The sequence below is a fragment of the Loxodonta africana genome, chromosome 20 (assembly GCF_030014295.1).
Source record: "Loxodonta africana isolate mLoxAfr1 chromosome 20, mLoxAfr1.hap2, whole genome shotgun sequence".
Taxonomy (NCBI): domain Eukaryota; kingdom Metazoa; phylum Chordata; class Mammalia; order Proboscidea; family Elephantidae; genus Loxodonta; species Loxodonta africana.
The window spans coordinates 23,586,287-23,613,372 of NC_087361.1; the positions used below are offsets into that span (position 1 = coordinate 23,586,287).

Here is a 27,086-nt window from a genome sequence, read left to right on the forward strand (position 1 = left end):
AGCGGTTCATTCTATCAACATTCAAATTCAGTGGAGATTCAAAGGAACAGGAAAGCCAATGTCAAGCGGAGGAAATTACTATAAGAGCATTTTTTCCAGTTAATAAAAAATCAATAGTATAAATTGTTTATGGTTTTTTCCCACAGAATTTTTGCAATAACAAAGAAATTTTTTTAAATTAGGAAGGGTTTAAGACAGTATTCTTTTCAGTTGAAAAAAATAATTACACCAAATTGAAAGTCTAAATTAAAATTAAATTAATCTTGCAGTTTAAAACCAAACAAACCCAAACCCAGTGCCATCGAGTTGATTCCGACTCATAACGACCCTTTAGGACGGAGTAGAACCGCCCCATAGAGTTTCCAAGGAGCGCCTGGTGGATTTGAACTGCCGGCCCTTTGGTTAGCAGCCATAGCACTTAACCACTACACCACCAGCATTTATCTACTCTTAAAAAAATGTTTCACTATTCCTTATTTGGTGGGGATAAAAAAATATCCTTACAAATGAGTAGAACATTTTATATACATGACTAAACATCAGAAAGATTTTGCTTTATTGTTCTTTCGCTCCTACAAGAATGCAAAGGAAATGAAGCAAAGCTTAAGTTATAAAATGCCAGTAAAATATTATTAACCACGCCCCCCAAGATTTAGGATTATCTAAAGCATTTCAGACAGAACAATGGCTAACTGTAAGATGTACTTTACTTTTTGAAAGAGTCGGATGTCTTCTCTCTTTGTAACTGGCTCTGGTGTTGCTTTCAATTTCAGTTGTGATTGTTTTTTCCAGTAATCTTTTGCATGCTGAATGAGATTATGTTTTTCAGTAGCTGGAGGTATAACCACCCCCTGTGTTGCCAAGTACTTAAATATGATTTCTCGGTGGACTTTTTTACGCTTCAGAAGTTCTTCTACACTTTGACTGTAGGCTAATATTGCACGAATGGCATCTAAAAAGGAAATTGCAAAGATTAACCGAAAATCATGAGTCACTTGTAAATTTCTCCAAGGTCAGCATATAATACTTGTAAACTCTTAATCACGGAATTATCGCTTTTGCGTGAGACGACTATCAGTTTATAAAAATAAGTTTTTTTTAATTCCTTCCTATTTGAAACTTCCCTACCTAATTCCTCTTTCACTTCTCATAGAGATATTGAAACTTTAGCATTTTCTTTCAAAGTACTGTGAGTTTAAAAAAAAATCTGAGCCAGAAAAAATATTTTTTCCCTATTAAAGCCAACAGGACCTAAATTCCAAATTCTTACATGACCCCTAAAAACTGATAATATTGCACTATTTTAGATGTGCAATAATTTTTTTTAAATCCAATCTACTCACTCTAAAGATAAAAAAAAAACTTGAGCATACACGTCAATAATCACATTTGTAGGAAGTGGCAGAAGCTGGACTAGTATTCTCCTTTAATTTTTAAAAGTCATGTATTAAAATACAAGCCAACGACTATTTTTAATGTGTGTGAGATCTACAGAATGACAATAAAATGAACTCCAAATACCCACAGCTTAGCTTAAGAATTTAAGACATGAAATTACTAGTACGCTAGGGCCCCAGTCCACTCCTCTGTGTTCTTCCCTCTCTTCTCATTCACCTCACAGACTGCTACTATCTTCAATGTTTTTATCAGTCACTGGTTTTTCTTTACAGTTGCACAACACAAGTATGAATCCCTAAACATTATTATTTAGTTTGCTATGTTCTGAATGTTTTATAAATTGAATGCATCAGTATATAATCAACTTTTCACTTAATGTTTCTCAGAGTCAGTTATGTCAATATATTTAAAAAAAATATTTAGCTTTAGTTAATTCATTTTCAGTGCTGTACAATAATTCATTATTTGACTATACCAGAAAGTATTTATCTATTCTTCTGTTAAAGGACTTTTGTGCACTGTGTCCTATTACAGACACCATTCCTTTGGACATTCTCATGCAAGCCTACCAGTGCACGTAGAGGCAAGCAGAATGCTATTAGCAGAAATGCAAAGTTTCTGGACCATCCAGAACCGAATCATAATCTGCACTTTTACACGATCCCCAGAGTCACAGGCACATTCAACTTTACAAAGCCCAGATCTAGGGTATATGCCTAGGTAAGCAAATCTTCACCTGGTGGGGCGGGGGGGAGATTTAAAAATTGCTTTCCAATGTGGTAGATATAATTGACACTTCTCCAGCAGTTGTCAAAGAGTTGCTTCCCCTAATCACCAACATCTGAAGCTTGTACCTTTACTTTTTTTGCCAATCTGATACACAGAAAAGACACCTTGTGTTTTTCAATTCCTCTTCACTGCTTTCAAAAGAGGTTAAGGATTTTTTCATGTGCTTATTGGTTATGTTTTCCTTTCTGAGAAATGCCTCTTCAAGTCAAACATTTTTAATACTGAGTTTTCTCTTTTAATTTACATTTAGATCAACCATATCTTTCATTTTTGTGTTACAATTTTAAATTCACGCTCATCATGATTGTTAGATTAACATGTAAAATATATAAAATCTGAAGAACTACATTAATCTACAACTATTTTCTGTCTAAATTCTTTAATTCAAAGTTTCAAATGAATGATTTTTTCTTAAATAGCAAAAATGTAACCCCAACTTAGAGATAACAGTTTTAAGAGGCAGAATCTTTTGAAGGTACTTAAGTTATATGCTAATATAGGAGTCTAGAATTTTCACATTTTAAAGTGAAATTCAGCAAAGTTAAACTAGCCATGTTATATACAAAACGAAACAAACTTTTAAGCTACTCGTCACATTTTTATATGAATTTGGTTACAATCGGTGGCGCAGTGGTTAAGGGCTCAGTTGCTAACCAAAAGGTCGCAGTTCGAATCCACCAGCAGCTCCTTGGAGACCCCACGGGGCAGTTCTAATCAGTCCTGTAGGGTCGCTATGGAATCGACTGGAGGCAACGGGTTAGTTACAATTAGACATAATATTAATAATTTTTGGTCTCCACTCTACCGGAGTGTATACTTGGCTCAGAAAGTAATGGCTTCTTAGCACACAAAATGATCTCAGAAACTTTTGAGATCCAAAGGAGACATGGACTCAAACTGTTTGCTCTTTTGGTTATAGTGGTGGTTTTGTCTAGGAGACTGATAAAGTGTTTACGACATCCTCCCCCTAAGCTCCGAAGAACAAGACCTCTGAGCAGCAGCTGACACTCCTCAGCTGATCCAAACTGAAAAAGGACAATCCCCTGGTTCCCTGGAAATTTTCAAAAATGATTATTCACGTAATTTCAACCCTCGAAACAACAAGCGTTTGCCCATAAATTTAAAGGACAGAACTTGGAAACGACGCGTCGTCAGTTCCAGCCCAGCCCCGAAGCGGGCTTCCAGGTCCCCGCGCCAGGGGCGGACGGAGCGCGGAGATTCCGGGGGGCCTCGAGCGCGTTCGGGAACAACCTGGGGCGACGCCTCGCTAACACAGGCCCCACAACTCTCCTCGACCCCCAGTCTCCCGCAACCTGGGATCTTTGTGGGGTCTGGGGAGGCGCGGCCCCCCGAAGGGAGAAGGGTCCACCCTTCTTACCTTGGCGGTCCTTGGGCTGCACCAGGCGGTTGGTGACGGTGTCGCATAGGGCCATGATCTCGTCGTTGTCCACTAGGCCGAGCAGATTACGACAGCCCTCCATCTCTGGCTGGCTGAGCCCCGACATCTCGACCCCCAGGAAGGGGGGAGAGGACGACGCCAATAATGTCGCCGCTCCGGCCCACCAGGGCGGTGCCTTGGCAACAGACACAGGAAGTGCCTTTCTCGGTGTTCTCCCCAAAGAGCCTCCGGTATTCCAGACCCCGGAGCGGAAGTGATCGCCAGTGAGGTCACTCAGGGAAGTTCGTGCTCTGACTTGCCGTTCCGGGCTGTACCATCTGGTCGGACAGAGCGGAGTCCCACGTTTCTCACTTTGGGGAAGTGCAGCGTTTCCACGGAGAACACTGACCTTCCGCAAGGGAGCTGGTAGCGGAAAGTGAATCCCTGATCTCCTCAGAAGGCCTCCAAAAGAGCGCCCTGGAGTTGTGCGCAGGTGCAGGTGCGTGGAAAGCGGCCGACCGTACCAGCCTGCGGCGAGCTCCCATGATGCCGCGGGGCAGCCCATGCGTGGAGGCGGCTCCCTCGCGTCGGGGAGGCGGGTGCCTGGGGGCGCTGGAGCGTCCTCTGCGGCCACTTCTGCGTTCAGGAAGCGGTGGTGTGATACTCTTAGGTTACTCACTGTTTAAAATAATTTGATCCTGTTTAACATTACACTATAAAACGTTTTCAAAAAAGTCACGTAGCGTATCTCACGCCTGCCAGCCTTATAGCGGCGTTCTTCTCGGACACGCTGCACCTGATGTTGCCGCCGTCCTCGCCGACTTGGTCTTGGGGGAGTCGGTCTCGCGAGCAGTTTAAGTTTGGGGACCCTGGAGGCCAGATTGCCGAGGTTTTACAACGCCATTTACTAACCGTGACAGTGGGCAAGCTCCTTAACCTGTTCGTACCTCAATTTCTTATCTCGAAACGGATCCAGTAAAGATCCCTACCTCATAGGCTTGTTGCGGGGGAGGGGAGGTTATGGAAAAGTACCCAGCACCTAGAAAGTGCTCAATAAATATTTAGCTGTTACTGCTATTAGTATGACAGCCAACCCACACTCACGAGAGGGAAATAGGCGTGCTCTACTGGACTGAGCCCGCATGCGCAATCAGACTTCCATTTTAGAGCTATATTTTAGATTTGTTAACATTTAATCCGGGTAATTCCATTTAGTAGCAGAAAAGTACACATCTGCAAAACCAGATGGACAAATTTAACGTTTTTTTTTTATATATATCACAGCTAATTATCAGTCATAAGACATACTGTAAATACAGTCTTTGAAATAAAACATTGAAAACATGATTCACTTGCCAGTGGATGTCATTTGGGGTATCATTTACTTAACAGATACCAGTTCCTCATTAAGCATTAATGGGTGCCTTTTTTTTTCCTATGCTAGTTTTTTTGTTGTTGTTTTTTAGGGGAGCCCTGGTGGCTGGGAGTCCCTGAGCCGCTCTGGGGAGACAAATGTGGCGGTTCTACTCTGTCATACAGGGTCGCCGCAAGTCAGAATCCACTCCTCGGCAATGGGTTTGGTTTGGGTTTTGGTACTATGCTAGGTATTGAAGATTAGGAGAAATGGCACAGACCCTCCTTTACGGAGGTTTGGGAGTATTGCAAGTAAACAGATGACAAAATAATGGTGGTGGTGTTTTGTGCTGTCAGGTCAGTTTCGACTCTGCGTGGTAGAGCTGCCCCGTAGGTTTCCTGAGCTGTAATCTTTATTGGAGCAGATTGCCAGGTCTCTCTCTCGAGGAAAGGTTGGTGAGTTGAACCACAGACCTTTCAGATAGCAAGCCCAGCACTTAACCATTGTGCTTTCAGGGCTCCAAGGTAAGGGTAACTGCTCATACATGCTGGTGTGGGACCACATGGAAGACAAGCTCAACTTTGTCTTTTATTCATTTATTCCTTCATTTAAAAACATATATTTATTGAACACCTACTATTTGCTAGGCGCTATTCTTTGTGCTGGAAACCCTGGTGGCATAGCAGTTAAGTGATACGGCTGCTAATCAAAAGATCAGCAGTTGGAATCCACCAGGTGCACCTTGGAAACTCTATGGGGCAGTTCTACTCTGTCCTATAGGGTTGTTATGGGATCGAGGTGATGACAGAAGGTTTGGTTTTCTGTTTTTATTCTTTGTGCTAGAGGTCATAAAAAGACTGTGTCCTCTTTAGGTGCCAACACAGCCCTTTTGACTCCTTCAAGACCACTCCCATCTGATCTCGTTCGTATACCCTGCCTTTTGTTGGCTTCATTCCTAAAGTGAAATGGTAGCTAGATAATAACCAGAAGATATAGATAATGGCAATCTAAGGGAGCATCCCAGTAATCAGTATCAGAAAGGCCCTTGAGAGACAGGGACAAATGGAATGAATACTGCTATCTGATTTGTATAATTTTTGGTTTAAAAATTCTCTCTGGTGTGCTAAGTCTGGTGTTTTAAAGTGGAGAAAAATCAAACCCGTTAGGAACATAAATAATACAAGATCAAAACAGAATAAAATAAATCCCACAGAACAAAACTAATGACCATTTATGCCATTAGCACATTTGGAACAAGATTTACCCTATTAGTACTGTACATCTGTAACAAATTTGTTGTAAGTTTCTCTTTTCATTTTGAAAATCAATGCTGAGTGCCCAATATACATGTATCTATAGTTATAATACGTGTATATTGGGCATTCAGTCAGTATTTGCTATAACGGAAACCCTGGTGCTGTAGTAGTTAAGTGCTACAGCTGTTAACGAAAAGGTTAGCAGTTCGAGTCCACCAGGTGCTCCTTGGAGAGACTGTGGGGCGGTTCTGCTTTGTCCTATAGGGTTGCTATGAGTCGGATTTGACTCGACTGCAATGGGTTGGGTTTGGTTTTATAGCTATAACAGGAGAGTTATAAGGGATTTAAATACTTACCCATATCATTAATTACTGGATAGAGAATATAAAGGACAGAGAAACTTGAAATGTTGGGAGCAATTACCATGACTGATTGAAAATAATTTAACAATTAAGAAAATAGGGATGTGAAATTATATGTTCTTTTACAAAAAAAAAAAAAGACTGTGTCCTTCTGAGCTTGCATTCTCATGGAAGAAAACAGACAATAAATAAGAAAATATATACTATGCCAGAAGATGCTATGGAGAAAAATAAGAGGAGGGGATAGAGAGGTTGTTGCACTTCTATGCAGGCTTCTCTGGTAACACTGAAGTAAAGACCTGAAGAATACGAGAGAATGAACCAGAGGAGAATTGTGTTCCAGGAAGAAGCAGCAGAAGAGGTCCTGAGTAAAGGGGCCAGTGTGGCTGAAGCTGCTTAAGCAAAATGGGGGCAATAAGCAATGAGATTAGAGTTGCAGTCCAGACTGATCTAGACTTGGGTTACTCAACCACAGCACTATTGACATTTTGGGCTGGATAATTCTTTGTGGTGGGGGTATGTCCTGTGTGCTGCAGGATGTGTAAGTCTCCCTGGCCTTTACCCACTAGTTGCCAGTAGCACCCCCTATGCCAGGTTGTGGCAACCAAAGTATCTCCAGACACTGCCATATAACCCTGGTGGGCAAAATCACCATTAGTTGAGAACTGCTGATAAAAGAGCAGACCTGTCTAAAAGTACTTGGAGATGATTAAAATGTTCTGTATCTGTGCTGTCCAATACGTCCATCGACCACATATGGCTATTAAGCATTTGTAATGTGGCTAGTAAACTGAATTTTGTATTTTATTTAAATTTTAATTAAATTTAAATAGCCACACGTGGCTAGTGGCCACAGTATTGAACAGTGCACATCTAATGGCCTTGTAGACCATTCTAAAGACTTTGACTTTTATCTTTTACCGCTCTGACTTCCTTTCCTACTATTTCCGGTCCCTCACTCCAGTCTCACCATGAGTCAGAACTGACTCAACAGTAACTTTTATTTTTTCACTCCAGTCAGTCACATTGGTGCCTTTGCTGTTTCTGTTCTGCCTGGTGTATTTTCCCCCTCAGATATTTGAATGTCTCTTTCCCTCACTTCATTCAGATCTTGCTCAAAAGTCAGCTTATCAAAGAGGTCTTCCCTCATTACCCTATTTAAAATCACCACCACCAACCCCACAGCTACTTACACTTTCCCTAACAACTCTGCTTTATCTTCATAGCATTTGTAACATACTGCATATTTGTTTGTTGCCTCTCAGTAGCTGGTACATAGTAGATATGCAATAAATGTTTGAATAACGTGAATGAGTTGTGAAGCCATTGGAGGGTTTTAAGCTGAGAAGTGATATGCTCTAACTTGTTTTCAATAGGATCACTTGGCTTCTAGTGTGAAGAATAGACCGAAGTGTAGTTAGAAAGCCCAATTAAGAAACTGCTACAGTAGTCCAGGTGAAGGAAGATGGTGGCTTGTGTGATAGTCGGGGATGATGGCAAAGTTTTAGTCTGGGCAACACAAAGAATGGAGTTGCCATATATACCCAGAAGAGAAAGACTGGGAGAAGTACGTTTCGGGGGCGGGGGGATCAGGAATTATCAAGAGAGATCAGGATTTCTGGAGAAAGTGGTGATGCCCAAGAAGGATTAAATCAAAGAATGAGGGGTAGGTTGGAAAGAAGGTACATTACAGCTAAAGGGAGCAATAGCAAAAAATGCATGGAATAAATCAGCATGATGAAAGCAAGTGGGGTTTTTAATATGTCTGGAGCCCAAAACAGGTCAGGAACTGTAACATGAAAAGAAATTTGCAAAATCCTAACAGAAAGGGCTCAGCACCAGGCTATTCACAGACGTAATTCCTATAACCTTGCAAGAACAAGCTGTCTGCTTTTAACAGAGGAGGAAGCCTGAGTGCTGTGGGATACAGTTAATTGCTTAAGGCTCTACACTATAAAACTACCAAGCTGGAATTTGAATACCACTCATCTCCACAACTCTTTTTGTTGTTTCTATTAACATTAAATCATGTTCTGGTAGCTTTTTTTTTTTTTTTAGGGAAAAAGAATTCTCTAGAGCGGTTTGGGGTATTAGGTCTTACTACTAAAATATTCATTCATCCAGTAGTAGTTAAGTACCGATTAATACAGGACCAAGCATTATGGAAAGTGCTTGCTGCAGTGGACAAGGCAGATGTCATCCGTGCCCTCAAGGGGTGCATTTTAAATGTTCTAGAACAGATTGAGGAGGTCTAGGAATTTAAAATGTCCACCTTGTAGGACATGGGAAAACCTTGTTGCTTTTAAATCAGTGTTTTCAAACTTGAGAATCAGCAGAAGCATTTAAGAGATTGGTCCCATTCTCTAGATTCTTGCTGAGAAGGTCTGGATTGAGGCTCAGAATTGAGCTGTTCTGAGAAGTTCCCAGATGATGCTGGTTCTGCTGCTCTGAGGACCACACTAAGAATCCCTGCTAGTGGAAAATAACAACATCAACCAGGTATGTCTTCCCCCAGAATGCAGCACACATAAAGCAAGAACCTCTCTCCCCTTTTAAATTTTTACTTGATGTAATATTGCATAACCTCCATTTCAAATCGTGATATATAGACAAAATTTCTATCCCTCTATCAGTGGATTCTTGAAATCAGTATGAATTTTACATTAAGCTATGAAAAGCAACATAACTTGGTTATCTTGTAAGCGTATTACTTCATTGCTTCCCATGTGTCAAGTTTCAGAAAAGGAAAATGGAGCTTAGATAACTCTTACAATTTTGTTTAACTCAATACATTTATTGGTCTGAATATGGATTTAATAGTCTAAGATCACAAGACCATAAACTATAGACAGAATTCTAGATTTCAGCTCTAGCATGCTTCAATAGCTTTCTTGTAGTACTTCTAAAAGCATAATGTTCATAATATGTCCAAATAACTACTTAACCCATTGTCTATTCATTTGCAGTGGTATTTCTTCACATCAAAAAGAGGTCTGTCTCTATGCCAGACCCCATTTTTCCAGTTGTTCTTAGGTACCATCAAGTAGATTTTGATTCATAGCAACCCCATGTGACAGAGTAGAACTTGCCCATAGGGTAATCTTTACAGGAGCAGATCACCAGGCCTCCCTCCCATTGATCCACTGGGAGGGTTTGAACTGCCAACTTTTTGGTTAGCAGCCAAGTGTTTTTAAGTTATAGCAAATAGGGTAAGGGGTTTTCCTTTGTTAGTGAACCAAAACAGTAAGAACCCCCATGTCCAAAAACATCACTTTTGGTTAAAGATTCTTAACTCAACATTCTCCCACTGAAATGCTTTTGTAAGAAGTACATCATCGTTTGCATCCTCATGTTTCGAAGTGACTTCATAAATATTGCTGCTTAGGTTTTAATTTTGAAATTCCACTAGAGACTCTTCACCTTTGAAGAATTACCAAATCCATCCACCATCTGGCTTAGAGAGTTCTTCTACCCACTGGGTTTTACACACTGAAACCACTTACCTAAAATAATTTTAGTAACCAGGATTCTGTTAACTTTTATTTCTATTTCATGTGGACATTAGTTAAAATATTTTTAAAAAGTATTTTGTATCTCATCTTGTGTAAACATTCAGACTTTTATTTTTCTATATTGTTTGAGAAAAACTAATAAGTCAAATATGGTAAAGATACTAACTAAAATAACCCATTTCCTTAAAATAAGACACAATAGAAATTTCGTATTTAATATATATGCCTTAACTTGACGGCAATGGGTTTGGTTTAAATAAATCTAATTCCTTTTGAAAGCAGTCTGCTACATAAAACTGAACACTTCATTACCAACAAGGACAATGTTTTATTGAACAAATCTATGTACAGTACAAAAAAATTTCTTGAAATGAAACACTATTGTTGATTTATTGCAGTTCAATGGCTCAGATTTAATTTGTACTCTTATAAAATGCAAAGTAAAATAATTTAATGTTCAACAAGGAAGCACAAATTTCCTTTCTTGCTGAATCTGTAATATCTTTCACATATAACAATTCCAAAATGCATATGCAGCATTTAATCATTCTGAAAAGGTGTTTTACAGTACCAAATAAATTAAAAAATAAACACTAGCATCTCTTTTAGGGTTTCCATCCATACAACAGTATTAAACCAAACATGAACGGAGTACAGCTGAACCTTCAGTGTGATTTAAGAAAAAGAAAAAATCACAAGTTTAATGTTATAAATTAGCTACTCAAATTATGTAATTGGTAGTTTTTTTTAAAAATGAATATGGCTAAAGCCCAAAGTACCAGTGTCCTTGCCCACAAATATGCCCCTTTTCTACTTCCTCCATAATGTCTGAGCAGCAAAAATTCAGATTTGCTCTTTTCTTGACCTTACTAACACATAGCAGAAAGTTAATATTTAATTTTTTTAAGGAAATTTTTATTTAAAAACAAAGGTTTGAAACTTGGTCCATGGAAGATAAACCCATTTTCAAAACAGAAGGAGTGGGAAAGTAGAAAAAAAGAGCAGAATGAGAAGAATAAGAAAGCTTTCTTTTCTTCTGAATCCCAAATTAGAACTGTTGGAAGTTTACACACCCCATGAAAGCCAAATGGTTTAGGTTTATGTTTTATAAGACACACAATATTAAAATGTACACATTTCTTCAATAGAGATTATTTGAGAAGTATATAAATAAAAAGGTTGAAGACAGTGTGGTCAAATAGAATTTTTTAAATCATTCTTTGAAACAGTTATAACATAAACCAATTTGATCTTTCTTTCAGTAACCATTCTCTCTTAGCAATACAAAAGTAGACAAAAAAACCCTAATTAAAGACCAACAAATAAAAATAACAAGTGGAATATGTTTAAAAACATCTTAGTCTGAACTGCAAATTAATGAAAATGTTAACAATTTGTGGGCATGGATTTATGTCAATGGTTACAACTTCTTTAAAAAAAGTAAAAAATGTGATGAAATTTTAACAGTTATTTTAAACTTTTGGAAAATGTACAAAGCAGAAAGTACAGTTCAAGAAAAACTTCATTTCCAAACGAACCATTTTCCCAACAGGCTTTTATTACATCATACACTTTAAAACTGAACTGAAACAGAACTCATTACATTTTGAGTATCAGGGAGTATGGAAAACTTTTTCTGTAGTTAACCTTAAAGGATTAAAGTATCTGATTATGAGTTTTGTTTGTTATTTAAATATAAATCCCACAGCCTAATATAGGCTACATAACAAAACAAAAACGAATCTAATGTTCACTGGACTGGACTTCTGACCATCATTGCATAGTAGTGATGTCCCGTGATAAATCAACTCATTAGTAAATTGTTTTCTAGGTCATCTGCGGTATCGTGACCTGGAAATCCTAATTCAGTAAAGTCTGGATGGTACCCTGGAAGAATATCCCACTTCCTCAGTAACCTGATTGAAGAAGCTTTAGTATCCTAAAATTTATAATAGGTCTGATGAGATTCTCTGCTTTGAACAAAAATTTATCAGTTGGAATAACTGGATATATTTGGTTGACAATAGTAGCTCCATTTTTTTTTTTTCCTTAAGAATTTGCCTTTGCGTTTTTGTTCTTTTCATCCCTGTTTTAGATTAACAAAATATTAGGTAAAAGGAGGTCTTTAGGCTTCCTGTTTTCAAGAATGGACAAGCAGAAAACATCTAATTTGAAAAGGTATTTTTAAAAACATTTATTGTTTCAACAGTTTACTCACTATCAATTACAATCTTCCTTAGGAAAATTACTTGTCACCAAGGGAAATAAATCAACAATACATCTCTTGTGTTCTTGCTGTGCAAATTTTTATGTAAATACTTCCTTTTATATATAAAAATTACTGCGCAGACCAAATTCATCACTACTGAACAAGAAAGCACGAGTAGTATGGCTTATTTTTTGGAGTTAAATCTCCTAACTGAATAAAATCAATGGATTTTTTTTACCTGATTCTTATCTGACAATTTTTTTTAAACGCCAGTTATCCTTATAGGACTGTGCTTAGATAACTCACATTAATGTCTAAAAGACCTTACTATGAATTATCAAGCAATGTCCCAACACTACTCTAAATTCAAACAGAAATATCCCAGTGTGCTTATACCATTATTCACATTGAAGAATTTGCAATTCAGTGTTTTCCTTCAACTATACAGCCTTTAATGGTCTCAGATTCCTCCCATGTCTTCCCAAAGTCACTGATGGTACAACACTGCTGTCTTTTAAATATAACTAATTTATCTTACAAACGTGGAAGGTTCTGTCAAGAGCTTATTAGCAAAACTTTTTTTTTTTTTTTAGTTTTCAATGTTGGCATGCCCTTCGTTGAATTTTGTCTGTCTAATCATCTGGAAACAAGTTTACAGTATTTAATGGGTAACATGGTGATAAATCAAGTTTTATTTTCATGTGTCAATTTCTAAATTATAACAGGAACCAAACAGCAATGGTTCCTTAAACCACGTTTGACCAGATGGGAGGACATAATCTGATTATGCATAAAAAGAAAACAAATCCCATTTGTTTTTTTTAATCATAAACCAACCTCCTTTTTTTAATGGGTTAACTTCCCTTTCCGTAAGGCCATAGCTGGTTTTTCTCTGTGACTAGTCGCCTGAACGTGTTCCTCACATAAGCGAAACTGAACGTGCTGCTGTTAATTATCGTAAACTTTTTTTAAACGTGGTTTTCTGGATAACTGGTACTTTGGGGGTTCTGTAATGACCCTTAAGGAGTCTAAATCAGCACATCTCTGCAAGTTCATTCTAAAAATGTGCTTTGCGCCTTTCTCTTTAGTAATCCAAGACCGTTCTAAAATTAAGGCCATCAGGGAAATAGCAAACTGATGATGCATTTTCTTGTAGTGCTTTTTTCATACTACTGCTTGATAGACAGATCTTTCTGAAACATTTTTATCAGGCACCTGTAAAACAGAACACGTCTGTTAATTCAAATTGTATAGATGTTCAACTGGAATTCTAAGTCATATTTCTGTTTAATTTATACCCTTCCTTATTCAAAGGATACTGATATCAGTAGAAGGGCAAGCTCATCTTTTACGGAATTTTATTCTATTAAAATTATTTTCTGCTGCTTTTTCACTTCTGTTATAACAGATGCTCACCTTCACTTGATTTATATCCTGGCATGCAGATGAAAACATGTTTTCATCATAATTACTTTGTTTCTAGACATTTTACTACATAAAACTTGGAATGAAGAAAAGCCTTTGATACAGTGGAAGATCAAAGAGTATGAAAGACCTGTGTTTAAGTTCTGACTTCTACAATTCATAGGTCTCTGCCTATCCAAAGTACTTAACCTTTGAGAATTTCACTGCTTGATTTATAAAACAGGAATAGTCATATCACCTCATGGTGGCTGTATGGGTTAAAGAAAGTAATTTTTAGGGTACTGCTTTATTACCTGTGCTATACAGATGTTAATTTTTTAACCATGTAGAAGTCTATTATAGTTTTATCTATAGCATTTTCTATTTCTATAGATATACCTACTGAGAAGATTGAAGACTTACTTTCGTCGTCTGAATCAAATCCAAAGAGTGTCTGACATTTCTTTTGTGCAAGGTGAGCCTCAAGTGCTTCTGCATTACAGTAGGTGGTCAGGCATTTGCCACATCTTAATCTTTTCACTGACTTTTTACAAACATTATCTTGATCAGAACAGGCATCTACTCTATCAGTCAGAAATTTTCTGCGTTTTGGCATACTAAGGTATCGTTCATCAAGGTAACTGGGAGGCAATGGTCTGACATATGGCTTTGTTAAAATTAAGCCATAAGAAGTATGTTCACTTGTCAAATTTGGTTTGGAAGGTGCCTGAGATACTGGCAGAGTATTGTGTTCCTGTGGTACAACACGGGGTAAAATGGAACCGTTTTCTGTCCTGGTTCTATTTTTATCAGTTTTCAAAGCAGGATCTGACGAAACTAAAGGTGTCTGTTCTATTTCACCGTGTCCATTGACTAACTGATCGTTAATGGCACAATTATTGCCAGAATTTGGCTCCACATCAGGCATCTTTTGGTCTGTCAAGCTTGTATCTGAAACAGCGTCATCAGAATGTTCATTTCCATTCTGAACTAAGCTATCTGTTTTCTTTTCCATAGTTTCTATACACGTCTTTGGTTCTGTATAATCCTTCCTTGATTTGCTAGTAGAAACCGGCAGACTAATAGTTTGCTTCTCATTACTGGATGAGTCTGTCTCCTGATGATTAGCATTTGAGTCCCTAAGAACGTCCCAAAGAATTGATTCACTTGGTTGTGTAGATGATTCTGGTGTTTTACTTAAATAGTGCTGAGCTTCATGTTCATAGAGCAGAGGAAGATCTTCAAACAGCTCATGGCATTCTGGAAAACTACACTGAGCTTGAAACATCCTGTGACTTTTTGTGTGCTGAGCAAGCTGCAATGGCAGCTTAAAGGACTCACTGCAATTAAAATGCAAACAAAAGTACACATTTGGATAGCTGTGTCTATTAAGGTGATCTATAAAATGCTGAGAATCTTCAAATTGCCTCTGACAAAATTTGCATTTTCCTTTGCTCCACTTCATTACTGTTTGCCGCACATTTAAATCAGTTGGATGTACAGTCCTTGCATGCTTATTTAGAAATCCAATTTTTTTAAATATCCTGATACAGCCAAGAGCCGGACACTTAAAGTTTCCTTCTTGATCCGTAGCATATATGTCTTTTGGATGGCACACAGTCCCATTGATTTTATGAAGTACTGAAGTTTCTTGATTCAGGTCATAATCATCTTCCTCATAATCGCCTTCTTCCTCTTCTTCGTCATCTTCGCATTCAGGTAAAGGCTCCAGGACGTTATTTAAAGGAGTATCAGGACTGCCATTTTTAATAGTGTTTTCCATAACTTCTTCTGATACACTTACAGGAATTTCAATGAATTCAGCCACATGCTCAGGGATGACTTCTTTGTTTCCATCAGTGGAAACAGTAAGCAGCTGTACTTCCAAATTCTTATCAGAATTCCCATTTTCAAATGAAATGGAAGAATCAGAACAATTTATTTCTTCCAAAGCAGGAATTTCCTGATCTTCCTTTTGAGCTACAGCTATTTGCTGTCTCTGTATTTTCTTAACATGATTTTTTAAATGCTTCTGCATAAGTCCTCTGTTTCTAAATTTCCTACCACATATTACACATGAAAAACTGCCTTTTTTCTGATGAGCCTGGGCATGCCTTACAATGTGACCACCTAGAAACTCTTTGTTACATAACACACACCGATGCCTTGGGACATTGTGATCGACTCTGGAAGCATTCAGAGCTGTAAAGTTTTTCTTTGTATTAGCATGACCTTTAGACTGCACTCCATATATATCATCAAAGTCCAACTCTCCAGTGGTCTGATCCGTAAGAGAGTGAAGCCCTTCATCTAAACCTTGCCGTTCCACTGTCTTTTTGAGATTACCTGTAGAATTTTCCAGTGTACTTTCATTTAAAAATCTAACTGCTGATTTATCTCTCAATAATGCTACACAGTTTTTCTTAATCATTACAAAGTTCCAAAATTCAGGATCAAAAAACAACCCCTTTTTCAAAATTGGAAGTAATTCAAAGCGAACACGATTTTGAACACTGCTTGTGCCTTCGTTATATTCTTCATCTGGACGTTTGTACAGCCTTTCAACAGTATGATACGCTTCCAAGGAACGCTCGAGAAAAAATATTGAGAGTGCACAAATCCTGAGAATCTCCAAATCATTTGGCAAAAAATGTGCAATTGTTTTATAAATTAGACATTTAGTTTTGGGATCATCATGAAGATCTAGTTGTAGAGCACAACCACATATTTCAACACAAATTTGCAAGCCTTCTTCTTCAACCTGTAGAAGGAAAAATATCACTACTAAATACTTTTTTTTTAAATACACTCATTGGATTATCTTTTTAAAATACAACTCTGAAATGAAAGCTGAATAAACAGTATTCCAAATGTGCAGTTTTCTTCAGTAGGAAGTCTTGTTCAACTCTTTTTTAATATATAAATTTTTTTTTTTCCCACTTAAGAATAATTCGGAATAGGTAGCATTGTAGCTTCTGATTTAATTAATTTTCAAGTTTTACAAGCACTACTAATTATAGAACAAAATGTTTCATTAAGATTTATGGGGATTTGTTTCCTCTAAGCCTAGACCCCATTTATTATTTTAGGTACTAATTTTATATTTTCTGGCAGAAGAACTAATTTATGTGTATTTAAGACACATTTCTCAATTTTTAGTATTAAAAATATCTACATTTAAAAAAGAACTGCTTGTGGAAACTTCTTAATAAAGCTGTACTAAATAATATTACTGATTTTACGTGTTAAGTAATATTACTTATTAATTTATCCAAGTAAGAGGGGAAGTGTGGCCCACATGAAGAGGGCAATTACAATCACATAACCGCATCAAATTTTATTTAAGAATCTGTTATTTACACATCTTAGTTCAAAGAATAATTTAAATGCTGGTTTAAATGACAGAAAATACAGCAATAATTTGTCTTTAAAATTATATATGTATTTACATCATACTGTCTGCATATATTACAGAGTGCAGGGGGGAATACTACTTTGCCAGCCTCATATCCTCTTAAGTCGCTTACCTGCTGTGTAACCCTGCTTAACTACTTCCAGTTCTAAGGCAGACTTCTGCACACCACACTGCTACCTTTATTTAGCTGGTGAATTTCTACTGATCTCCAGTTCATTCTTTGAGAATCAGTTCTACTACGAAGGTTTTCTCCCCATTCAGTCTGGCCCCTGCTCTGGGGTAGAATTAAACCCTGTGGTTAAGAGCTATGGCTGCTAACCAAAAGGTCAGCATTTCGAATTCACCAGGCGCTCCTTCAGAAGTCTATCGGGCAGTTCTCTTCGGTCCTATAGGGTCACTATGAGTCAGAATCCACTTGACAGCATTTTTTTTTTTTTTTAATTCTATAAGGGGAGGAGCCCTGGTGAGCAGTGCTTAAGTGCTTGGCTGCTAACAAAAAGGTTGGTGGCTTGAACCCACCAGCCACTCCATGGGAAGAAAGATGTGGCAGTCTGCTTCTGTAAAGATTTACAGCCTTGGAAACCCTATAGAGCAGTTCTACTCTGTCTGATAGGGTTGCTATGAGTCTGAATCCACTCAACAGCAAAGGGTTTGGTTTCATTTTTATTCTATGAGGAGCCCTGCACTAGGCTGCTAACCAAAAGCTCTGTGGTTCTGCAGAGAAAAGAGCTGGTGACCTGCTTCCATAAAGATTACAGCTCAGGAAACCCTATGGGACAGTTCTACTCTGTCGTATAGGGTCACTATGAGGCGGAACAACAACATTCTTTCTACAAAGAATAATTTATACGTATTTCTAGACACACTGACACGTTGTTTTATAATTACCTATGTACGCTCCCCCCAGTTTTAAATTACTAAAAGACGAGAATGATACTGTCTCATTTTCTGTACTCCACTATGGTTAACATAGAGCTCGGCAGGTAGTGAGCTCTGAATAAATGCAGGATGAGTGAGGTCATATCTTCTACACTGACTTTAGTTTCTGCCTATAAATCCATCATCTCCACCTTGGAATCCTTTTCCAAATTTGAATTTATTTCTAATTGTTTATTACACATTCCCACCTAATTTCTCAGATTAAAAAAAACAGCTGCATTGAGTCTGTTCCGACTCATGGCGACCCCACGTGTCCACAGTAGAACTGCTCCATAGGGTTTTTCAAGGCTGTGACCTTTCAGAAGCAGATCGCGAAGCCTTTCTTCCAGTGCATCTCTGGGTGGGTCTGAACCACCAACCTTTCAGTTAGTGTCAAGTGTTTAACCATTTTTGTACCACCCAGGGACTTCTTTTCAGATACAGCAAATTCAAAACTCACTGGTTCAAAACGGAATTCTTTTTGTCTCTCCAAAGTACTATCTATGTTCTCTAGCTTGATTCATGAAATCAAAATGTACCCAGTTATCCAAGTTTTAAAATCTCAGGATCATCACAAAAGGGGATAGACCACTTCCTTACCTGAAATCTTTTAAAGGTTCCAGGATATTTATGACCTGAAGTTCCAACATCTAATATGGCATTCAAATCACTTTATGATCTAACACTCCCCCGCCCCCATCTCTCTTCATTAATCTCATTCATCTCCCACCCACCTTCCCATATTATCTCTGCTACCCTTATTAATGCCACCAGAGTTGTAAGAAACAAATAATAAAATGAGGTAAAAGTGCTCTGGAAATTATGAAGTCCTCTACAAATGTTAGTATTAGCCTCATCTCTCTATCAAAACCCAGCTTACACTATCTTCCTCCGTGAGGTCTTCTTATATACGCATTCTGTAGTGTCTCCTTTCCTACAACTCACACAGCACTGTAACTATACCTCTTTTCATAGCACTGAAGCAACATGAATGATTGATTCCATGAGATAAAAAGTTGCAGTAGTCTGAACTGTTATATATTGTTTTTAATATTTATTTCACCTTTGAATTTGTCCTCTAATAATGTATTCTTATGTTGGCCAGACATATGGGGAAAAAAATTCTATGATAATTCACTGAACCTCACTTACATCATAAACTTTCCATAGCAATGTTCCACCCTTTGGTATAAATGTAAATCGTATGTTAAAAAAAAAAATACAGATACATCTGCATTTTTAAAAGTTCTACGGGTGATACTGATGCACATCAAATATTGAAAATTAGTGTTCTATAGCAGAGTTTGCTTTTTTATTCCTTTTTTTAGGTAGGAGTAGAAGTTAACTTTGACAGTATATTTGGATGACATTTTACTATTTAATAATGATGCTGTGAATGCAATTAGCAAAATAAACATGAAATAAAAAAGAAAAAGAAAAAAACCCTCAGATACAATGCTGCCAACTTTATATCATGGTAATATGATCACTCCATGGTCATACATCTAATGATGTGGTAATGAATGTGATAAACACATAAATACCTAAGAAAAATTTAAAATACATTATTTAATGGATGCCTCTCCTCATATGTTTAAACATAACCCACATAAAGATTCAGTTAAATAGAGCTACTTAAAATGTAAGACACCTTTCTCTTTTCCTGTCTTTGTATTCAAGGTCATTAATATTTTTGGGGAGAAGTTTAAGGATCTGCAGGATTCACTGTCATGTCTATGTAAGACTCTTAGGTAGAACTGTACTCAATTGCAAGTGGCACCCCAAAAAAACTTAATTGAGGACTAATTTTTTAAAAACAAGTAATGGGTTTTTACACTTACTTTTAAAACCTGTCCTTAGGTTTCAAAAAATAAGACTTTTTAATACAATGCTTCAGAATTCTTTTTTCATAAACAACAGACTTAACACTGTGAACTTTCTCTATGATATTGAGCAGGTATTACCTATAGATATATAAAATTTCATTTGCAAATGAGTTAAGAATCTAAAATGGGACTTAGGATAATGGTAAACCTGACAAAACTATAAGAAAAAAGGTAACAGCTTCTTATGGAAGCAATCATCCCCAAATTAAATTTTAAATGACACTTTTTTTTTCCTCTGTCTTTTTTTCAGTTATTTTCACTTACGTATATCCTTTGTATCATTTTGAGAGCTTGGGGGCAGGGGCCTCGGGGAGGAAAGGATGTAATATATTGAGAATGTGGATTTAAAATCCTCCCCTTCATTTTATAATCAAATAAATTTTTTTGTAAGAGATTCAAGTTTCAGTGAACTGTCATTTATATTTAATTTAAAATGCAAGGGATAAATATATCCTATTTACCTCATCTTTAATGATTTTCATGAAAGGAAATATGACTCTCACATTAGTTGCTGTTCTTAAAAGCTGGTAGCATTGATCTACAAAAACTTGTTTTGAAGGATTAGACTTAAGCTGTAGTTTACTCCATATGAAAATCAACTCCCTGTAAATGAGAAAAAAAGAGAAATATCAAAAATACAGTTTATTCAGATACAGACATTAGCTACCTTCCTCTGGCTCTGTGGTGCCCTGGCTAGGATGTATACAAGGTGGGTATAAGTGGTTATTCGGTAACCTCCACACTACCTCTGCTACCCCACATGAGACTAAGAGAAGCTGGGAGAAAAAGAGAGATCAGAAATTGCAATTTTGCAGTGGTAAGGAATGAATTCCAGTCACATGCTGGTATGCCTAAAAGATCTCTAAAAATTGATCAACATAGTAATTCTAATCTCAGTGCACCAATATTAATGATATACTTCAAAACAAAATAAAACAAAACCTTTGGCCTTTAATATCTTATTTGCAGGTTTAGAAATCAATGTAGACTTTCTGCAAAAAGAAATGGTTCATATTTTTTTCATTTTAATCTATTAAGATACCAAATTTAGATTAAACGTGTAAGTATATCATAGTATTGTTTTAAAACAATGTATAAAATATGAAATTTTATATTTACGATCATCTGTTCTTTCACTGAGAGTATTTTTAAACAGAAAAACTATGGACCATTTAAAGTATTTCATAAGTAGATTCTTTCATAAAGTATGGTAAGGTTAAATTGGATGGACAAAGCTAGGATCAGTGGGTTTTGAGGCAAAGACAAATTATAAGACATAATTGATGTATCTGGGTATCACATTTTAGCAAATTAAAATTCTTTAAAACTTGTCATAAAAGTTATGTAAAGCATCATAATCTAAAATTCTTGAAATAACTGATGAAAATGTTTAAAAAAAAAAAAAAGATTTACTGAGTATGTTCTTTGAGCCCAGCACATACAAGTATTAAAGTTAAGGACAGCTTGATTACCATCATGAAGGTGTACATAGTCTACTTAGGAAGACAATACAGAAAACACAAAACAGAAAATGACTGCAAGCAACATATAAGAAGTAAAACTAAAATTTCACCTCCATTTTGTATGAGTTGTGTGGACGTTCCTTAAGTGTCTGTCCACCACTCACCCACTTTTTTTCTGCACACTTACTCCCTTAAAAAATTCACCAGGTTTCACAACTTCCTCCCACATCTTTAGCTCTGATTTCTTTCCAAATTTCCATGCCTGGGTATTTCAATTTAGACTTCCGTCTCCTTAATCTACTTTAAAATAATCATATACCTTGCAAAATTGATTCCTTGTCTTTTCCTAGATAAGCCAGTGACACTTAACATTCCTCTAACCTTTTCCCGTGGTCTTTATAATTATATTTTTGTTGGCAGCAATTCTACCATCTTAATTTATTAGGCCCTTTAATTTTACATATGCACTTGTACAGTGGTTGCTAACTGTTCTGTTTTCAGTGTCCCTGATCATTTCATTTAGTGCTTATTTCAATATATGATATAGTGCTAATTGCATCAAAAACCTGGATTTCACAGTCAGAAGGATAAGGATTTGAATCCTGGGTACTCCTTAGGTTGGTCTCTAACTCCGTCAGTTAATGTGCTTCATTTATGCTCATTTTTGTTTATGCTGATTGCTCTATTTCAAAAATAACTTTTTTTTTTTTTTCTAAGATGAGCTTTTCTTTCACAGCCCATATCACGTGCTCAAGTGCCTCATCTTCATGAAATCCTTTCATGAATACTCCCAAACTAAAGTGATACCTACTTCAGGATAGATCTTAACCCTTTTACTGATTCATATACTGCCTTGTCTATATTGGTATAGGTACTATTTCCCCAACTATTAATATACTGTCAGTCTCCTTGATGACAGCATTATATAATGGAGGTAGTGACAATAACGTGGGGTTGGGAATCACTAACTGGAGTGGCACTACCTAGCTCACAGTGAGCCACTCTTCTTTGGGAATAGCCCTAATACAAAAAGTGGAACCCAAGTGGCCATGTCTCCTATTTGACCCTTCCTGGCTCCTTCCCCAGCCCACTAAAGATAATGATTCGGGAGTGGAAAACTGACTCCACTCAGGCCAGTCAGAGTCCCTTAGAGACTGCTGGTGTTCCTGCTGGTCTGTAGCAAGACAGACTGCAGTCAACTGGCAGAAAGACCCTAGCAGCCTCAGTGTCCCGGGTAGCAGTTGTCTTTGAGGCCCAGCTGCATCCCTACCCTTCTTGTGATCCATGTGATATGTAGTAGCCTTTGAACAAATACCACCTTTTCCCTAAATTGGTATAAATTCTGACTCTATCTTGTACTAACTGTGTGTCATTTATCTGTTTTATCCACAGCTTTCCTAAATATACAAGTAAGGATTAGTCCTATCCAACATCTCCATTATAAGAACTGAGAGAGATAAGATACCTGAAAGCACCTATGTAAAATGTCTGGCATATAATGAGTGTTTACTAAATGGCTAGTTTCCTACATTCTTTCATTGTGTTGTAATCGTCATAGTTCAAGCAGTAGAGTTTATTTAATAAATATTTGTTATTTTATGATTTGGCATAAATTATATTCCTAAATACTGAAGGTATATAGAGGAAGCCTCTTGAGGAAATGAGTTTTAAGAAGATCTTAAAGGAAAGTATAAGCATGGAGTAAGATAAAAAATAACAGTAGACATTCTAAACAAGGAGTATTTTATAAACAAAGAAACGTGAGGATGGAAGAAAGCAAGCAGATTGACTGTAAACAGATTTAAAGACAGAAAATGCTAGTTAGAAATCATGGGAAAGATATTCCATCCAATATTATGCAAACAAATATTTAATATATTGTTGTTAAGTGCCATCGAGTTGACTCTGACTCATAGCGACCCCATAGGGTTTCCAAGGAGCACCTTGGAATTGCCAACCTTTTGGTTAGCAGCTGAGCTCTTCATCACTACAAGACATTTATTTATCTCCAACTTGTCCCAAAATAAAATTTGAAGGGTGCCATATGTTTTGTTTTTTTTTAAGAGAGAAATCTTATTTTCCATCTCTGTTAAGTCAGGGCAAAGCTTAGTAAACAAAATGTACATTTCAAGATCCTAATAAGTTTGCCAGAAGGGGAATACCAATATGGATTTCGGCTTCTAGCAGGCAAAGAGGAAACCTCAGGATATGGTTATGAAGCTCCATTTTGATTAAATTTACAAAATAGGTTCTTGGGTTTTGCTTGAACACTGGATTTTGGAGGCAAAAACAAAACAAAAAACTGAAAATCACTGATATTCTTCTTTGAGAAGACCAAAAGGGCAAGTTTAATGAAGCTTACGCTGTCTTTTAATCAGAGTCCTTTGTAAAAAAGACATAGCACTTATCCCGTATATGAACAAATGTATTAGGTAGTTAGCTAAGAAAGATTAACTACTAATATGATAATCAAGTTGTCTAGTTGCTGAGAACAGGCTGTAAGAGGGTCGAGAGCCACCCCCATAACCTAGTTTTTCAAACCTGACCCATTTATACTAAGTATCACTGAATAGTAAAGCCTCTGAGTCAGGCTGCCAGAGTTTGAATTCTTGCTCCATTATTTACTAGTTGAATGGTTTGTACATACTAATATGATCTACCCCACAAGACTGTTGGATTAAAAGAGATAAGGCATGTAAAATGTACAGAATATAGGAAGTACTCAGCAACATTGGCAGCTGCTATTATTATTAATAGTAGTAGTAGTAACAGTGGTAGTGACGGTGAAAGAAAAAGGAAGTTAGTACTTGCCCCGCTGGCTTGAGATAAGAGCAAAACTGTACAGTGTAATCAAGTTCTGTCCACAAAAAGATGATGATAAAGGGCAAACTAGCTCATAGGGAAGGCCAAGATGGAACAGAGAACACAGACCTTGCAGGATGAAAACAATCCTGTTCTTCAGGTTACAGTGAAAATCAACTTTTAAAAGCAAGAAAAGAGACTGCAGCATTCAGAAATACAGAGGAGAGGTAGAAAAAATAAGAGGGCAGGCTATCAAAACCCAACCTACTCAAAGGGCAAAAAAGCAGGCTAAGGACTCTTTCCTAGTCAGTCAGCTAGAGTCACACAGTTTCTATTAGAAGGTACTGTAGCCAGGATCCAGAAGACAGGCATTGTTCTATTTTTAAGGTCCCTCTCTAAAGACTAGAAAGTAATTAACCAAGAGAAGAGAATGAGAAAATTCATTTTCTTTTTTTTTTTTAAACACTTGACTCCATTTGTTATGCGTATATTAAAATGAAAAGACTAAAGATGCCGAGGAGCAGGGAACACAGGAAAAGATCTATTATAATACTTGTGACTATATTCCATTTCAGAATAACTACGTATCAAAAAATGTTAATACTCTAAAGACTATTTAAAAGTATATGTCTTAGCACCATCTCCTGATCCTCTCCCCTCCACCTGAAATTCCAATTTACATGGTAATGCAATAAAAATTAGCATAATCGAACTAAAAGTATACTCCCCTAGAAGACAAGTTTACTTGTGTCTAGACTCAGCTGTGCTAATAATTTAGCTATTTGACTCTATCTCTGAGTCTGAAGATTTTAATCTATACAATAAGAATACTGAGTGAATTTATCTTCTAACCCCCCTTCTAAGTAAGAGGCTATTATTTTACGTATAGTTTCAAAATTCAAAAGTATGAATTAAAAAGATGTTTATAGACCATGATGATTTCAGATTATGTTTGACAAATGAAATCTATTTTTTCTTAAGAATTAATGGACTGTTAAAGTGGTATGTATTTTTTGTGTGAATGTTTATGTTGAGGGAGGAGGAGGGAGGCTGAAGTTGTTAGAATCTTTTATAATTATTACTCATGATGTCACCTAATAACACCTAAAGGGTAGGTACTAATTAAAAACACACTCACACCACATTATATCATGGTTGTTAGGTTAACTTGCTGCTTCATATATCCTACCAACATCTTTTAAATAGTTTTTCATGTTTCAAAATTAAAATTTAATTTTAAACATAATTGTTTAATTATAAAAAACATACCTTAAACAGCTATGCTATTAGTGGTACATAATTTTCTTTTTTAAATCTCTAATTCTTACAGCCTCCTATTGTTCCTTGCACAATAAATTTAAAAAAAGAAAGAAAAATGGCTGAAACATTTTCACACAACTTTTTAAAAATACGAAGTCCAAACTCTGCTCATCAACTCTCCTCCCGTTCCCAATCTTACCGTTTCAGTTTTTGCATTCAAAACACTTACCAGATGCAGTACATATCTCCATGCTGGAGCTGTGAGACAAGAAAGGACTCACAGAGCTGCAAGGCTAACATGGTCTTGCCTTCTTTTTCAGTATTACAGATGATATCAATTCCACTCTTACAATCAGTTTTCAATAAATGCTATAAGAGGAAAAGAAAAACTACATCATTAAAAAATCTAAAAAACTAGTTGCATTCAGAAGCAATTACTTAGATATCTAGGTTTCTTCCACAAGACAGTGATGAATTGTATAGAAGTATTTTCATGGTTTCAGAGTTTCATTGTATAGCTTGTACAGTTTATAATGACTCCTTTTAATACCATTTAATGTCCATAACCTGTAGGTGAACAGGGCTCATTTTAAGGGAGAAAAAAATTTTTTTTTCATCTTAAAAAGACAAAATAACACAAACATTTAATTTCTTAGTATTTTATTTAAAAAGCAAAACCATATGCCTCTCAGTTTTTATTTACCTCCTTTCTGTCACACCAAAAGTTCAACATGAATGATGCTTACCACTAAGAAGTATATTTTGTTAATTTCATTATTTGTTAATATCAGAGTATGTCTAATTCAACATGAACTTAAAGAACGGTGCCAAAAGAGAATATTTAGATAATGTAATCTGAAGACCTATATATTACTGTAAAAGGGATTGAACGGCAAGAATGGACTAATTTTTTTTTTTTTTTTTTTTTTTTATGTAGGGTTAGAATGGTAATAGGGAAAAGATAGGGTCAAACAATACCTCCTGGAATAGCTGATCTTCTACAGGTGACATGAACAGACATGTGAAGAGGGCTTGATGGAAGTACAAGTCTTTACTGATTTCTGGGTGATTTATACAAGACTTAATAAGAGCCATTGCTTCTGGTATGCGTTCACAAGCAATTAGGTATCTGGCACGTAGTTCAAAGAACAGTGGGTTTTCCGAACTTAAATATTTGTTCACTATATTAAAAAGAAAACAGACTGTATTACTTTCAAGATCCTCTCAAACGTTAAGATTGTTACTTAAAACTTTATCACTAAAATATGGTATCTAATTAAATTAATAGTTATTCAATGAAATAACATTTTCCTTAATAAGAATGTATTTTTGAAAACAATAATAAGGGAAAATCAGAGCTACGCCAAAGCAGTGCTCAAGAAATACTAATTTCTTCTCAGTTAAAAAAATAAATATCAAATGTAAAAAAAGAAAAAAGCCCAAAATTTCTTCTACTTCAGTTCACTAATATGTTAAAAAATATATCTCAAATAACATGGGTTCTAAAATTTCTAGTCTAAGACTATATACTTTATCTACTTACTGCCCAATATTTTTATTACAATAAAACAAAAAGGGTGAATCCTAATTTGTCTTATTTAAACCACACTAATTTCAGGTTAATTATACAGAAAAACAATCTGAATTAATGAGCAAATTGAATCATAAAAGAAACAAAGT

The 27,086-nt window shown here is 36.5% G+C and overlaps 2 protein-coding genes and 1 long non-coding RNA gene across 10 annotated transcripts in view; 1 reads left to right on the forward strand and 2 right to left on the reverse strand.

Annotated features, from left to right (window-relative positions):
* C20H3orf38 (chromosome 20 C3orf38 homolog) overlaps nt 1–4,145 on the reverse strand; it is a 22,207-nt gene extending 18,062 nt beyond the window's left edge. For all 4 annotated transcript variants that reach the window (XM_023548164.2, XM_010590386.3, XM_023548163.2 and 1 more), the window contains exons 1-2: nt 3,566–4,145; nt 711–952 (exon numbers count right to left, since the gene is read on the reverse strand). In XM_023548164.2, coding sequence (XP_023403932.2) covers nt 711–952; nt 3,566–4,130 — 807 coding nt within the window. In that variant the 5' untranslated portion in view covers nt 4,131–4,145. The remainder of the gene's footprint in view (nt 1–710; nt 953–3,565) is intronic.
* On the forward strand, nt 3,951–21,358 carry LOC135228303 (uncharacterized). 2 transcript variants are annotated; one of them, XR_010318699.1, is made up of 3 exons: nt 3,951–4,064; nt 8,905–9,036; nt 14,056–21,358. It is a non-coding gene; the product is annotated as an uncharacterized LOC135228303 (long non-coding RNA). The 2 variants fall into 2 exon arrangements; XR_010318698.1 differs by having other exon boundaries at nt 8,905–21,358.
* Nucleotides 12,830–27,086, reverse strand: part of ZNF654 (zinc finger protein 654) — a 102,259-nt gene continuing 88,002 nt past the window's right edge. For 3 of the 4 annotated variants that reach the window (XM_010590384.3, XM_064273087.1, XM_023548162.2), the window contains 5 exons: nt 26,385–26,587; nt 25,636–25,775; nt 20,343–20,484; nt 14,086–16,423; nt 12,830–13,473 (listed from right to left, as the gene is read on the reverse strand). In XM_010590384.3, coding sequence (XP_010588686.2) covers nt 13,466–13,473; nt 14,086–16,423; nt 20,343–20,484; nt 25,636–25,775; nt 26,385–26,587 — 2,831 coding nt within the window. In that variant the 3' untranslated portion in view covers nt 12,830–13,465. The remainder of the gene's footprint in view (nt 13,474–14,085; nt 16,424–20,342; nt 20,485–25,635; nt 25,776–26,384; nt 26,588–27,086) is intronic. The other variant, XM_064273086.1, reaches the window with a different exon arrangement.